The 13672-nt window shown below is 32.2% G+C and overlaps 1 protein-coding gene across 1 annotated transcript; it reads left to right on the top strand.

Moving 5' to 3' along the window:
- The first annotated feature begins 4827 nt into the window (after positions 1–4827).
- On the top strand, positions 4828–13038 carry LOC126735862 (40S ribosomal protein S9). Its single transcript, XM_050439955.1, has 5 exons — positions 4828–4947; positions 5372–5600; positions 12068–12254; positions 12759–12892; positions 12959–13038. Exons 2-5 carry the CDS (start codon positions 5378–5380, stop codon positions 12994–12996), a joined length of 582 nt encoding a protein of 193 aa, XP_050295912.1. The 5' UTR covers positions 4828–4947; positions 5372–5377; the 3' UTR covers positions 12997–13038.
- The last annotated feature ends 634 nt before the right edge of the window (positions 13039–13672 follow it).

Here is a 13672-nt window from a genome sequence, read left to right as displayed (position 1 = left end):
TTTTAAAGCAGCAGAAAGTATGTATGGACCCAAAAGCGATTTAAGTTCTACCAGATTTGTTTCAGATACAGTTTGTGATGCCACTTTATAATTTTTATTTTGTCTTATAATTTCCTGATTTGTGTAAAATAAGACTTTGTTTAAAAGTGTATCAAGGAAAAATCACTGAAAGTGTGTACCTGGTTGTAGCAATTCCTTAGCCTGTTGTGTTGGATCTGGTCTCACATGAACAATATTTATAAATAGTATTTTTCCTCTCTTTTTAGGTTAAGTTTTCCACATACAACCATTTTTGCCTAGTAAATTTTTAACCTGTGGAACAACTATGCAGTCTAGAGTGAGTAACATCAGGCGTTACTAGGTTATCCTAAAATAGGCATTACAATATATGTGTATATATATTAAAAAGCAAAAAACAAATTTACCGAAGTACTTGGAGTAGACAACCTAGCTTGAACAATATTAGAGTTTTGACGTCTTTTAGAAATTTGAAAAGTACCTGGCTAACAAAAGGTGTTTTTCAAGTTATTCTTAAACGTTTCCTCAATGTCGTTCTCATCAGGAGCAAAATTAGGATCGGCTACGCTATTGTCAGAGTCACTACTCCGGTACAACAGCTCTTCCAGGTTGTTTATCTGTTAAACTTTTTTGAGATATTTTTTGGTAATCTAATACTGCTTATCACTATTACCACGTCAAAATTACGTCCTAAATAAAATACGGTTAGTACTATTGCTACGTAAAAAATACGTGTCGGCTTTTAAAAATTCGGCTTCCACCAAAACTGTAAATACACAGATCAAACTAGTTCAGGCGTGTCATACTCTTGATAGACCGCTCAAAGAACTACTGAGCGCTAAGGTGGGAGAAGGTAATAAAATTGAAGTGACACGCTAAACAGTACTGTCCGCACGTAAATAATACGTACAATAGCATTCCAGGGTTAATAACGAATACTAGATAATTCGGCACGAAAATTATTTGATGACTGGCGGTCAAGTTTTTGGTAAGGCAAAACTCAGTCGTGTTTAGGTATTCCAAGAATAAGCCAGATTCCTTTTTTTTAATTAAAAAAACTTTATATTATAAGATTATTTTTTTCCTAATTATATATATTAGAAAAACTTTGGAAAAGGAGACTCTCTACCTAAATTGCAAACATGTTTTTCAAGTTAAACTTTAAAGATGGCTAAGGATAATACCAATAAATGGCGATTCCGATAATTTCTTAGACTGAAATTTATTTATTCTTTGCTTTCGCTTAAGTCAATTTTTCATGTTTAAATAACGAAAGATGGGTAAGTCGTTTCTTTTTTATCAAACTGTATTATTCTAACGTTATTCTCAGTATTTTATGTCTCAATTAAGTTGTTAGTACCTTTATAAGTTTTAAATCTTTATTTTATTGCAAAAAAAATTAATCATCTCATTTTCGATATTCAGTGTGGTGAATAATCGATTAATAAATGAGATAAAACTGTGGACTGTATAAAAAGAGAAATTTTGATATTATTCACCATTGAGTGGCGAAACAAAGGGGCCTTAACGACTTACCCGTGAGGATCTAGTTGCTGGATCTTCGTGCACTTTTTAGTTCTCATGAATTTGAGGCGCCTCTGTTTACACTAATTTTGAGTTTGTAGAATTTATTTTATTTATTTTTATACACGGGATCAACCCCATTACAAAAAATATGTATATTTCTGAAAAAGAAATAAAAGCTATACTACCTAACCACTAATTACTAATTAACAATAATTATCAGACTTAATCTTAATACCAAGAATAATTAAACCGTTTTACAAGTAGTAACAATATTCTCTCAAAATCAGAACAATTAACATTGCAAAATTAGCTAAGAAAAAACAAAATATATTATTATCAATGACAATGATCAAATGTATTTCAAATCATTAATCATGGAGCAAAATTAATTCAAAAAACAAAATCCTACAAACTCTTAATAAGACTCCTAAAATGCAATAAGGAAATTCCCAAAACTTCAATTCCAGTAGAGTTACCAGCCTCAAGGTCCTTTCGACAGGCGAGTGCATAGCATAGTTATGTATGTAAGGAATATTAAATGAAATCCTATTAAGTAGTTCGGGACAAATCACAAGGCCATTCAAAAGTTTATAAATAAACCTCAAATCATTCTCAGTGCGTCTTTTAAGTAAACTCCGCATGTTCAGCAAGTTCATTGCTTCATCATAACAATGGTCATTAGGAACTGAAATGCGAAGTTTATAAAGGCAGAATCGTAGAAATTTATTTTGAACCCTCTCCAGTCCATACAATTATTCATGTACAGAGGAGACCAAATTATTGATCCATACTCCAACAAAGAGACAACAAATGATATGCACAACCTTTTGCAAGTTTCAACCGACAGATCCTTACAATTGCGCAGGACAAAACCAAGGACTTTAGATGCTTTAGTTATAATAGTATTTACATGGGTATTAAAATTCAATTGTTCATCAAAAAAGATACCAAGGTCCTTTACTACTTCAGTGTACCTAAGATTAACCTTATCAATAGTATAGGAGGAAGTTACCCGTTTGTTTCTTTTGTAGAAACTAATGTAACTGCATTTACCCACATTCAGAGCCAAACTATTACCAACACACCATTCACACAATCTATTCAGATCATCTTGCAAGAGAACCATGTCTTGATGACTGAACACCCTATAAAACTTTAAATCATCGGCAAATAACAAAAAATTACTATTTTTAAAGCAAACCAAAATATCATTAATGAAAATATTGAACAACAGGGGAGAACAATGACCACCCTGTGGAACCCCAGAGGTCACACTGATAAGATGCGACCTAGCATCCCCAATTTGTACCTGCTGAAATCTGTCAGAAAGAAAACTTGCAAATCAGGCCACCAACAATCTGAAAAACCAAAAAGTCTCAATTTTTCTAATAATAAGCTATGGTTGACACTGTCAAATGCCTTGGAAAAGTCTGTATATATTACATCCACTTGTTCACCCCTCTCCAAAGCACCTAACAGAGCACCCTGATACAGCAACAAGTTTGTAATAGCAGACTTGCCACGACTGAAGCCATGCTGTTCACTTAACAGAAGTTCTTTGCAATAAAAATTAATTTGGTCATAAATAAGACTGTCGAAGTTTTAAGACTGAAGTTTTGGGATGGCAGACTGTACACACACACTTCTGTAATTGATCATTTCATTAGCAGCACCACATTTAAATATAGGCGTAATAAAACTGAGTTTCCACTCGGATGGAAATACTGTCAAGTCTAAAGACCTACTGAATAAAACAAAGAGGGGATAAGAGAGGGCACATACACATTTTCTCAAAAAATAATTGGGTATACGATCAGGGCCAGCACTAAGTTTAGGGGGTAATCGAAAGATCTTATCAAAAATTAATCCAATAGATAATTTAGGATTTGGAATAGTCATGTTTACACCAGCCTGCCGAGAAGGTAAGACATTATTATCTCTATTATAGACAGTAGAAAAAAACCTGGCAAACCCCTCTGCAATTTGTTCACAACCTGCAAACTCCCCATCATTATAGGTCATCAAATCAGGAAGCCTATTCGTTGCTCTCCTGTTATTAAACTTATACCAAAAACTTTTGGGGTTTGTATAAAGTAACTGGTCCAAATTTGAAATAAAGTTCTGGTAACAAGTCTCCGTTAGAGTTTTGCACCTAGTTCTAAGATCTGAAAAGACTTCGTAGTCTGCAACAGTATGACTAGACTGATATATTTGTGTGAAATTTTCTTTTGCTGGATCAAGTACTTTAACTCCCCTGAAAACCAACTGGGAAAAGGCGAGGTTTTAAATCTCTTAAGAGGCACAAACAAAGCTATAGCCATATTCAATATATGATAGAACTCTGAAACCGCATCATCAATATTAATTACATTCAAAACATGGTCCCAATCAACTCCATACAAATAACTATTAACATCCAAATAATTTGCATTTCTAAAGTCATAGAAGAACTATACAAAATTTAAAGTTTTTTCTTTACCATTGCTAAAAGTTAATTCAAAATGATAAGGCTTGTGATAGACAGACTTATCAAAAACACAGTCAACAGCTTCACTCACCACTAGATCATTCCTATTTGTAAAAGTGAGATCAAGAAAGGCATTTCTATCATTTGGCACAAAATTCCTTTGAAAAAAGTTAAGGTAAGAATAAAACTCCCCAAGTATTAATCCAAATGAGTTAGGTGGGCATCTAACAACAGTTCCAAACTCATCATTTTCCCAAAGAGCATCCGGAACATTAAAATCACCAAAAATAATAAAGTCAGAGTTTGAAAATTGTTGCCTGAGAATATCAACTGACTGACAATGTCCTTCATAAGAATCCGTATTGGACCCAGGTGGGATATACACCCCTCCAATTACCAAACTACTCCGGCCCACATCACAAGCTAAAAACAATTGCTCAACTGAATTGTACTGTAATCTAAGTAGAATTAAGGTTTTTGCGGTACCCGAAAAGATGGTGGTACTTTCAGCAAACAAAACGAGAGAGATACTACTGCTTATTGCAATCCAAAATTCTTCGCGCAAAGATACCGGGTGCAATGATATATTAAAGTTACTTTATTCATTCCTTGCAATAATCAATTATAGATTAATTTTACTGATATCAATCCCAACAAAAATAATTCTCCATACTATAAAGTATTGACCACAGTGACTTAAAGGAAAATAGGATCGCGATGAATTACTTTCTAATTTGTCGCAGCTATTATTGTCGCGCAACATTTTCGTCTGGCTCACGCCTAGCCATACTTGGCAACGCAGCAGTGATTGTCTGTCAACAATGTCAATGTCAAGATTGTCACTAAGAGTTTTCATTTTGACGTTTCGCCAATTAATATTTTCTTTTGCAAAACGCGTTTGAAGTGATCGGTTGGGCAGCGGTGTTACACACGTGGTAGGTTTTTCGGAATATTTAAATTTTAAGAAAATCTTGTCTTTTTCGTAAAAAATAATAAGTTGGGGATGTTTGCTTGATCATCAAACCTTAAATTTGCAATGAAAACGTTCCAATTTGATAAGGATTTTAAAGATATTCATGGATTACCTTAACAGTTCTTAGTTAATCTTAATATTATTAATAACGTGAATTTTCCTTTCAAATATACGAAAATATGCCTTTTACTCTGGGCAAGGTGTCTTGTTTTAAAAAACTACAACGGCTCCTAATCGTCTAAGGCTAAATTAATACCATGTTTAATCCCAGACTGCATAGCTAATATGTTGAGCTGATTCATGGCAAGGTTACAAATCTCCTAAATGCAACATCCCTTTAATAAATTTGTTTCTGTGCTAGACTAACATAATTTATATATCTATAGTCCAACATGGTGAACGGTAGGATCCCCAATGTATGTTCCAAAACATACGTAACTCCCAGACGTCCTTACGAAAAGGCGCGTTTGGACCAGGAATTGAAAATTATTGGAGCTTTTGGACTCCGTAACAAGCGTGAAGTATGGAGGGTTAAGTTGTCCCTTGCTAAAATCCGTAAGGCTGCCCGTGAGTTACTTACTCTCGATGAGAAAGAACCAAAGAGGTTGTTCGAAGGTATGTACCTATATGTATTATGTTGAATTTTAACCTTTAACATCTTTTTTCATGTCTCATATGCTGGCTTTATACAACTTCTACCAATTCATAACTCTTTTAATAATACTAGTGGCTCATAACACTAGTGGCAATAAGTTATAAATTTTGAAATATAGATTTATATAACCTTGGCATAAGTGTAATTGTTTAATTTTTATAATAATCATATTCATAAGATTGAAAGTGTACAACATAAATTCTTAAGATATATTGCCTTTAAGCAAAATGGAGTACCTATAAATTATCAGGATGAGTTTGACTACCAGCAAATGGAAGCCTCATTGAATTTGAGAAGTCTTGAAACTCGTCGTAGACATAAAGATTTGAAAGTATTTTACAACATCCTTCACTCTCAAAGCTTTTGTCCTGCACTTCTTAATAAAATAGGTCTTTATGTTCCACCTAGGTCAACAAGGCAAGTTACTTCTTTTTACAGCCAAACACACCGCACAAATTATGGTCACAATTCTTTTCTGGCAAGGACTGTTAGGCTGGCTAATCAGTATTCTAATGTAATTGATTGCTTTGAGGGGCGCACAGGGTTCATTAAGAAATTAAATCTTATTAATTGATAATGCTGTCTTAAACTAGAACTATAAGGTGTTGTGAATTGTGATGGTAATTGTTCCTTTGTGTTAACCATAAGTATTGTCTTTTTTTTTTTTTTTTCTCTGGACTGATTGTTCCAAGTTATAGGTAATCTTTATATTCTAAGCTTTAATTGTATGTTAGGTTAGGTTAGTTTAATCATCCAATTATTATTATATTTTTTTGTAATATTGGGCCAAAGCCCGTTGATATATTAAATAAAAATTAAATAAATATTCACAATCAACAGTACAGTCATATTTAAATTACTTAAATTCAATTATATTGCACCTAAATTCTTCTTAATGACCTGCAAATAGATGTCATCAAAAGTAAAGGAATTATCTTTTATAATTTGTTATATAATAGGCTTCAGTAGAGCATTTAAAAGATGTATAGGGTTTAACAAAATTTGTTAGTTAAGAAACTGACTACCTAGATTATTTCTGTTAATTGTTAAATAATTGAATAGCATTAAAGACACCTAAATAAAAAATTGAAACCTAAATTTCTTACACAAACCATTTTAAGTTAACAAAAAACTCTAGTAGCAAAAGACGTACATAGCGGTTTTCTGAAAAATTGATTTTTTTTATAATGGTGACCCTTTGCAGAAAGGATTGATTTGTTCGATATAAATATTTGCACAATTCTTAAAAATTTCTACATATGTACTGCCGTCATAAAAGAGAGTGCTGTATCTGCAAAATTTCTGTTCTGAGAAAATGGTTAAAACGCGTATTCCTCTATAATGGCGTGAATTATGTCCTAATGATTTCTAAAATATATTTTATTTGTTAATTTTGTGATAAAAAAATTAATAGAAATAATTTTAACATTCCTGAATTTTAACAGTAAGCTTAAAATGCACTTACAGCTTTTAAAGTTAATAAAGCAATATTTTTTAAGCCGCTCATTGTAACCAAAAAAGCTTAACTGCAAAACAAATTAGTTATGGTATTTAAAGGTACTATATTCTATAAAAACTAGAAATTATTTTAGCTTTAAATCTTTATTTGTAGTAAATATATATATTTTTTGCACCAATGAAATAAAATAATTTGTCTTTTTTAAAGAAATGTATTTATGTTATGCTATAATGCCTATAACATAGAAAAAACACAGAGTCATTGTATAAACTTAACTCTTACAAATTTGCCAAACAAAAATAATAATTGTTTCTGAATACAAAAAACAAACACTCTCATACAAAAAATAAATACAAAAAACACAAGAACAAACACATTCAAGTTTTAATATGGATATTAACAATCAGCTTTATTCAAAAGTTTCAATGAGGTCATTGGACGAATCAGAAATTGGAATATTCTCCCAAAATTTCTGTCTATCTTTGGGCATAACAGAAGAAAAATTTTTTTATATATTATCATGTTTTAACGTAGGTATCCCCTGATTTTTGTGTATTTTTCAGGTTCTGGCATTTGCTGCCTATTTTTAGCCAAAGAAACTTTTAAAAAATTTAGCTCTTTAATTTCCTCGTTCATAAAATGATCATTGTATTTCAAGTGAAGACAGCCGCGTTTTGCAACTACTTCTACAAAATCTGCTATATACACTCTGGGTCTCAATCTATTCAAAAATCAAAACTGCCTTTGAGGAATGATCTTTCCAATTAAAAAAATCAGAAAAATCTTGTTCTTGAATCATTGATTTTGTCATAACTTTTCAGAGTTCCCTTTTGATACTGCAGTTTCAAAATCTCGAAAGTCATGTGTTTTTTTTTGTTTTTTTAAGGAATTTTCGACCTGGTGGTGAAAATGGTCCGCAGACATGAAAGTGTGTCCAGGTTCAAAATATTTTAAGGTTATTCTTTCAGTTCTAACATGGTCTGAATTTATTAGGTACACTAGAAACGAAAACAACGCCCAGTTTTTGTTTTGTCCACTGCAATTGTCAAGCCAAAGCACAATGTCATTCTGATCCTGATGGTACAGAAAAAACTGAAAATAGGCGCTGATCATTTCCTCTTTTTTCGGCCTGCAGTGGCTTCATGCCATATTAGTGCAAAAGGTTTTTGTCTAGAATTTTTTCTGATTGACACAAAACTTTCATTAAAAGCAATAATTCGTTGAGTAAAAACAGTTGAGTTGAGTGAACATGTCCAGCCTAGGTAACATTATTGCAATATTGGATTTTTTAATGTTTGTCCCATTGTTAAGAATTTTCGCAATACAAACACAAATTTTCTTTTGAATGTGCTTCATTATGCAACTTAAAGCATTCACATATTTCACATTCCTCGTGGCCGAGACGTGCAAATGAAATATTTTTTTCTTTAACCACAACATTTCTATAAAGTTTATATGAACATTCAATAGTGGGATTATTTTCAACAAAGAGTGGAGTTGTTTAACTGTTATATCAGAGGGTAAATATAATTTATTTGGGGCGTGTTCTTGTGTCATTATGACTGTTATACCCTAATGTTGACAAATAAAATGTCTTATATACTTGCAAAGAATCTCCTTTATCATCTTTCAGATAAAAGTTTGTTTTATTTCTCCTTGAGTCTTCTTTTAAGGTATTTGCCGTCCTTCTTTTTACATCTATTTTTTTAGTAGTGTGAAGAATAAATAACCTTCTTGCTATCCATTCTTGATTCCAAAATTCTTCGTTAATAACCTCTCATCTACACATAGTTTTTTTTGTGGGACATTTTCTTTTGCAAGTATCTTTGCAGGGTGGTCTAACTTTATGCTCCTCTTTATTTTTTTGCTTTTTTTTGTACATACTACATCTTTTGTTTTCCTTGCTTACTTCATTTTCCGTTTTCGTGGTTTTCCTTTCTTTGTAACTTCCATATTTTCTAAGTTGTTTTCATCTGCAATGTTTGCGTCTATTTGCAGCTCTTCTTCATTTGTAGTTACATCTTCAACTGTTTCAGTAACTTCCATATTTTCTAGGTTGTTTCCATCACCGGTCTTTGCATCTGATTGCAATTCTTCTCCATTTGTAGCTAGATCTTCAGTTGTTTCAGTAAATACGTCATTTCGTTCAGTTATTGCTTGAGTGTCTTGGTTTTTATAGTTGGCTTCGGAATTTTTATCAGAAATAGAGTCAAAGTCATAATATTTGACATAATCAAACAACATAATATTTGCTGATTCAACTTCCGAGTTTGAAAATAATTCAATAGCTCCCAATAGGCTTGCATTGCTTAAGTCACATTTATCTTCTTTAACTATCTCAATAATAATTGGTATAACTTCCTCATCTTGAAAATTTGATGACTTAATTGGTAAGAATAGGGCCGTAGCTTCCGGGTCACAGGTATCTAAAAACAGCGCTGATGGAGACATCACATTTTGCTTTTCAACAATTGGCAATTTTGGCGGTACCGGTAATAATGATGTATCTTGAATTTAATTAATTTTTCCTGGCTCAATGTTAGGCTTACTATGCTTGACAATTGTCGTATTTGAAAATTTAACATTAGAATTACCAGAAAGTTCCACTCGGTTTTCATTTGCGAGGCGTAGGATCTTTTTAGTTCTCTGCATCTTTAAACGTCACTGTCGTTGGTAACTGAAAAAAAAACAACAGCATTAACTAATAGCTACTTACTTTTCTAGCATCATAATATATTGTAGGGTTCGTAATAAATGCGATTTAGAGTATTATATACGTGCAATAATAGATATAGTGAATAATTTACAAATGAAAAAATTGCAGCAAAAAAAGGGATTGATGATGAATTCATTTCTAAGCAGTAAATAATTCATATCTAAGCAGTACTAATTAAAATTATCCTAAATAAAAACTATTCCCCTTTTTGCTGCAATTTTTTCATTCGTAAATTATCCACTATATCTATGGCGCGTATAATAACTGGCGATTGTTTAAGTGAAAAAAAATGAGATTTGGCTAAATTGATATAATCCGAAAGTGACGATAGAAATATGTACTTCCGAGATACAGGGCGTCGAAACTTTTTAAAATTCTTAAATATAAATATAGTTAATATTTTTATTAAATAATTTTTTTTAATATCTGATATCTAAAAAGTTTAATATCTTGTAAATGCACTCAAACCAAAAATTTTTATAAGTTGCATCGATGCCGAAATTTGAAAATATCTCGAAAACGATCATATGTAGCTGGTTTAAAATTGGGTTGGGTTGGTACCTTTAAAAAAGATGTAGGAACGATAACAACTCATTAAAAATATCAAAAGACTACTGCCAAAAAAGTTAGAGCCAATTAAAAAGAAGAATATAGCGTAAGTAGCGCCCTCTTAAGTCTTACATGAAAATTTAGTTCAAATTATGATTTCTCACCTCTAAAAAACCCCAATAATTGTCAAATTTTGGGTAAAAATTGAATGTTGTGTTAATTTCATGTTAAAAATTCGAAAATAGAATTTCATTTTGAACTCCCTGTATCTCGGTAAGTATCGATTTTATTTAACTAGAAGAATCTCCTGAAACTCTATATGTCGCATTCATTACAAACCATCCTGTATACATAAATAGTTACTTACCAGCTAACTTTTGCTATTTATTATTGTTTTTAAAACAAACTGGCACAAAACTTTGAATTTTTTTCCAAATAACACAAAAAAATACAGATATATGTAGGTAACATATATCGAAAGCTGATTGCTGCACGTGGTTTTTCTATTATTATTATTATGATTGGAGACAACGTATGTATATCTGCACAGCTCGGTGGTCAAATTAATACTAAATTATGCAAATTATCCTATCACTGGTAAATTTAAATATGGAACTGTAGCATAAAAAGCCGTAACTGTTTTGCGCCAATGCAGTTGCGGTTTTTTAAACTAGTAATCCGCGTTACGTCTTTCTAAGCTACAAACGTCTAATATATGTATATTTGCGTTAACTGTAAAGTAAAAAGGTAAAAGTTTTAGATACGGGAATGTAAGCAACATTTGCTAGTTACGGTTGTTTAAGTTATGAAATCGGAAAAATGCGTCGTTTTGTAGTAATCGTATGTACATTTAAGCAAACTTGCGATGCAGATACGCGTTTCAATCGATTCCTCATGCCTCAAATACCCGTATTATAGTTTTAACCACATTTTTAAAAAAATGCAGATACGGCTCTCTTTCTTACGACGGCAGTGTACATCACTGAAGATATCAATTTCAAATGTACTGCAAAAGTTTTAAAAGTATTGCAGATTTGTTCAAATTATGTTTCTGGCTAGTTAAAAAAAAATTGGTTTCAAGAAAAACAGGTTTGAAGCTTTATGGAACACCAAAGGCTCTTGGAGCTTACCTCTGAGATGTTGCACCAGAACTCTAAATCCAGACGTTCTTCCCTCCTTTGATTTTTTAGTATATATAATCAATCAAACTTAAACGTTTTACTTAAATTATAAATTTAAAAACATTTTATACATACAGGCTAAAACTAAATTCCATAAAAAATATATACACTTAACTAAAAAATTTAACAACTAATTAAAAACACTAAAATTAAAACTGCAAAATAGATACAAAATTTAAAAACCATGGGGTTTAAGCATTAGTTAGGATCTTTATGAGGCACTGATTTGAATTATAATTTGAAACATAACTACTTATTGAATTATTCAATATAATTACATACACTTATACTTCTACATATTTCATATTATTTTTCCCTTAAGCCTTGTACTCTGGGCAAGGAGAATTGCTTTTTTTTAGCAATTTCTTCTAATCGTTCAAGGCTAAAGCAAAACCATGTTTAATCCCAGATAGCATAGTTTAATATGTTGATCTGATTCATGGCAAGGTAACAGTTAAATCTTGCTTGAAAATTATATTTTTCAGTTTTTGTAATTTATTAACTAAGTCTTTTTTGTTTAAGGTAATGCGCTTTTGCGTCGTCTCGTCCGTATTGGGGTATTGGATGAAAACAGGATGAAGCTCGATTATGTCTTGGGTCTTAAAATTGAAGATTTCTTGGAGAGGAGGCTCCAAACTCAAGTTTTCAAACTGGGATTGGCCAAATCTATCCATCACGCTAGAGTGTTAATTAGGCAAAGACATATCCGGTAATGGCAAATTTTATCCACTTTTTGAAAGAATATTTCTTGAAGGCCACTTAGTTGAATAACTAATGCCTCGAAATTTAACATGCTCAGCTTTTTTATGCTTTGCATATGGTGAGTTACCAGGTAACAGCTTGAAGCATTTATTATATCAGGCAGGGGTAACCTAGAGGATATATAGCTTACTTTTTCAATAATAACTGGAATGTATATCATTTATGGAAAGCAAGTGGTAATTTTGGGCCTACTGAAAGAAAATTGCTACTTTTCTCCCCAAAAACAGAGAAGCATTAAAAATAAAACTGATAGGAATAAACTAAAAACTATAATTGCAGAGAGTTTAATGATCTCTATAAATGAAAAAAACAGCTGGGACTCAGTGGGCAGACATTACAAACAAAAATATTTTACTAAGTTACATTTGTCATAAACAAATTTGCAACTCAAAATATGAATTAATATTTGTTGCCTAATGTGTTTTAATTTTTAATTTATGTTAATTTTCAGAGTCCGTAAACAAGTTGTGAACATTCCCTCGTTTGTCGTCCGATTGGACTCCCAGAAACACATCGACTTCTCACTGAAATCGCCCTTCGGTGGTGGCCGCCCTGGACGTGTAAAGAGGAAGAACCTCCGCAAAGGTGCGTCTTTGAAACTACATTTATGTTCAAGTATGAAGTGTCTGATTTATTTATTTTGATTTTCAGGAACTGCTGGACCTGCTGCTGAAGAAGAGGAAGATTAGAGAGTTAATTTGTTAATGTATTTAATACATTTTTAAGTACAAGATGTTGGTTTGATTTATTTGCCTTTGCTTAGTTAGCACGTTAACTGCCGTGTGTACCATATATGGACACAGTCAATTTTTATTCAGCGCTATGTGTACCACCAGTGGACACAGAACCCTACCTTCCAAGCCATGTGTACATAGGGCGGCCACATTAAGCGTTGATTGAAATGTATGTATGGATTGGAAAAACAGTCCATACAAATAAAAATATTTTCGTCACAACCTAGACATACATAGGAAACTTGGTATTTTTTACAGCATAATTACTCCCCTGTTCTTGTGAGTTTTTTTCGTAGCAATATCTGCTCCTGCCTCTTTTTAGCTTTTTCTCATTCTCTGTCTTTTCGGAAACTTGGTGCTCTTTTGAGGGTTTCATTGGGATTGGCAGTACTGCCGTTTCCAAAAGTTGCATGGCAAGATTTTCTTTGAGAGTCGTTATTGAAATTTTTTTCTCGTTAATTTTATTGTACAGATTTAAGGCATTTACGACTGAGGTTCCTATGATAAAATTCAAAGGCCAATTTTCTGTACCATTTAATTGACTTTCTAAGAGAATTTGAATAAGCTGACATTTGAATGACTGACACTCGCAAATGATTTGGCCTTATTATAGCCGATTATTGCAGAAGGT

The sequence above is a fragment of the Anthonomus grandis genome, chromosome 1 (assembly GCF_022605725.1).
Source record: "Anthonomus grandis grandis chromosome 1, icAntGran1.3, whole genome shotgun sequence".
Classification (NCBI taxonomy): domain Eukaryota; kingdom Metazoa; phylum Arthropoda; class Insecta; order Coleoptera; family Curculionidae; genus Anthonomus; species Anthonomus grandis.
The sequence above is the reverse complement of the archived record's forward strand: the minus strand, read 5'-3'. Positions and strand labels throughout refer to the sequence as shown.

Coding starts and splice junctions, on each gene's coding strand:
- LOC126735862 (XM_050439955.1), top strand. CDS start 5,378: ATGGTGAACGGTAGGATCCCCAATGTATGTTCCAAAACATACGTAACT. Junction 5,601..12,067: donor ACCAAAGAGGTTGTTCGAAG/GTATGTACCTAT, acceptor TTTTTGTTTAAG/GTAATGCGCTTTTGCGTCGT. Junction 12,255..12,758: donor ATTAGGCAAAGACATATCCG/GTAATGGCAAAT, acceptor GTTAATTTTCAG/AGTCCGTAAACAAGTTGTGA.